At 21.9% G+C, this 2,494-nt stretch overlaps 1 protein-coding gene across 1 annotated transcript; it reads right to left on the bottom strand. All coding sequences in view use genetic code 6, as the record gives it.

Moving 5' to 3' along the window:
* Positions 1-106: 106 nt before the first annotated feature.
* Positions 107-919, bottom strand: TTHERM_01742570 (calcium-dependent kinase; the record flags this gene model as incomplete). Its single annotated transcript, XM_001029187.1, has 2 exons — positions 107-585; positions 781-919. The coding sequence occupies 2 exons, from the start codon at positions 917-919 to the stop codon at positions 107-109; spliced, it is 618 nt and encodes a 205-aa protein (XP_001029187.1).
* Between the last annotated feature and the right edge of the window lie 1,575 nt (positions 920-2,494).

Below are 2,494 nucleotides of genomic sequence, written 5' to 3'. Positions count from 1 at the left end.
ATTAAGATATTATCCATTTTCAGATCATTAACAAGGCAGCTCTTAGAGTGAATGTAGTAGAGACCTTGAGCAATGTCATTAGCGTATTTGATTGCTGATATTTCATTCAGTCTTTTGTTTTAGTTCCTTTCTAAAATCTAGGTGAGAGTTCCTTATTATTTATAGCATTTAATTTTGCATTAAAGACTTTCAATAAAGCGGTTTGATTAATTAATTTAAAAAAGAAATGAGTATTATTTGTACCTTAACACTCAGTTAGAACTAAGTAACTAAATTGTTATCCCTCAAATTAATCTATAAGACTGACTACATAAGGAGAGTCTCTACATTTTTTGAGAATTTCTACTTCTTGTTTCACTCGATTGTTAAGATCTTCGTCAAGATTACCTTGAGGATCTCTAACTTAAACACCTTTGATGGCATACCTCATGTTAGTTTTCGAATCTTTTGCTAACAAAACTAATCCCTATACTCCCTGTCCTAAAAATCTAAAATCAGAGTAGCCTTTTTTACTTAATTCGCTTTTCATAGTCTAATAAATTAAAGCTTAATAAGGCTTTAACTTAGGTTCTTAGATATCAGAAACTTTTGTTAAAATTCAGATAAAATTTGATAAGAACAAAGACATGCAGGAAAATTATTAAATGGATGGTTTGGTTATATTTTTAGAGATTAAAAATTTATTAATATCTTTATGCAAGTTTTATTTAATATTTCAATATTTATAATAATAATCAACCTATTAATAAAAAAATGAATATTAATTTAAATATTTTTTACTGATTAACTCAGGCTTATCGAGCATTTAGACACCTTTCATTCTGTACAACTCTTTGATTTTTTTCCTTTTTTGAAGATGCAAAGCAAGCTTATATTTAGCTTCTTAGTATCCTACAAGATTTTAGCTGATTTTATTCATTTTTTAATATCTCAATATTTTTTTTTTCTAACAAATTAATTGAATTAATTAATTATATGCTAATAAGCAAAATTCTTTTAGTTTTTAAATGTTTATTTTTTGTTAAAATCTGATTTAAATTAATTAAATTATTTGTAAAAAGAATATTTGACAAATCGAAATATTCTTTCATAAAAATTGTAATAATACGCATTAACTATTAAATCATTTATAAATAAGATTTAAATATCCCAACTTGTCATCATCTCAATCACGAAATTAAGCAAAATAACATAATTTGACAAATCAAAATATTCTTTCATAAAAATTGTAATAATACGCATTAACTATTAGATTATTTGTAAATAAGATTTAAATATCTCAACTTGCTGTCACCTGAATCACGAAATTATGCAAAATGACATAATGAATAAAAGTAGCAGAGTGATGCGCATAAAATAAAACAAGAAAGAAAACAAAATAATAATAAATTCATAGCTTTAGTAATTAATACATAAAAGTAAAAAGCTTAGAACTTAAATTGTTAGTCATTATTGAAGTAATTAACTATAAAATCAGTTTTATATTTTAAACTTAATAATATTTATCATTCATTAAAATTTATTAATGCCTTCATAATCGTAAAAATATGAATAAATGGCACAATAATTTAAAAGAGCAAAACTAACATATAACTTATAACATAGATAACTAAGTAAATGAAGCTTAGATGTAAAACTTTTAGCAAATTTTGTTGTAAAAACAATAATTTGTAAGACTATAAACAGATATTAACATTTTCACACCTAATTTCTAGACTAGAGCTTATTAAAAGATCCTTTTCTTTAATAAATAAAATTTAAAAATATTCAAGCATTATATTATTTTCAAATATTAAGAGCCAGTCAAAAAGCACAAATATAGGTATTTTCAATTAAAAATTACACTTTTCAACATTAAAATTTCATGTTCTTTGATAATAAACGATATATAGAAAAAAGTGCCTTCTGTCTCCGGAAAAAAAAAAAATATTTTATTTTTCCAGCCCGGCCCCAATTTTAAATTTATATTATTAGCCAGATAAATAACTTAAATTAAAAAACAATTATATTTAAATTGTTTTTAATTTTATTTTTGATTTGAATAATTTATTTATTTTTTTCATGTTAAAAAAAAAGAAATTAAAAGTTGAAGCTACAATCAATATAAAAAACATAAAAATATATTTCACAAATTTATATTATTTTTAATATTTATTAAGAGTAATTCAAGTTATTATTTTACTAATAATAAACAAGCAAACAAACAAAAAAAAGAGTGCATTTCTGATTTCGTTAACTGTGTTGCCTGAATCTAACAAATATATTGTGGCTCATCACTATATTTATGATTTTTTAAATTAAATGAAAATTATAAATTAATTTATTTATTTGTAAAAAGATTAATTACCTTCTAATATTTTTATAAACGTTTATTAAATCTTTCTTTTTGTAATAAAAACTTCTAATATGTTATATTATTACCCTATTTATTTTATTCTAAGGTTTAGTAAAAAAGCTTAATTATAATTTACTTTCTTTATAATAAGTAAATAGT

The sequence above is a fragment of the Tetrahymena thermophila genome, assembly GCF_000189635.1.
Source record: "Tetrahymena thermophila SB210 genomic scaffold scf_8254488, whole genome shotgun sequence".
Taxonomy (NCBI): domain Eukaryota; phylum Ciliophora; class Oligohymenophorea; order Hymenostomatida; family Tetrahymenidae; genus Tetrahymena; species Tetrahymena thermophila.
The sequence above is the reverse complement of the archived record's forward strand: the minus strand, read 5'-3'. Positions and strand labels throughout refer to the sequence as shown.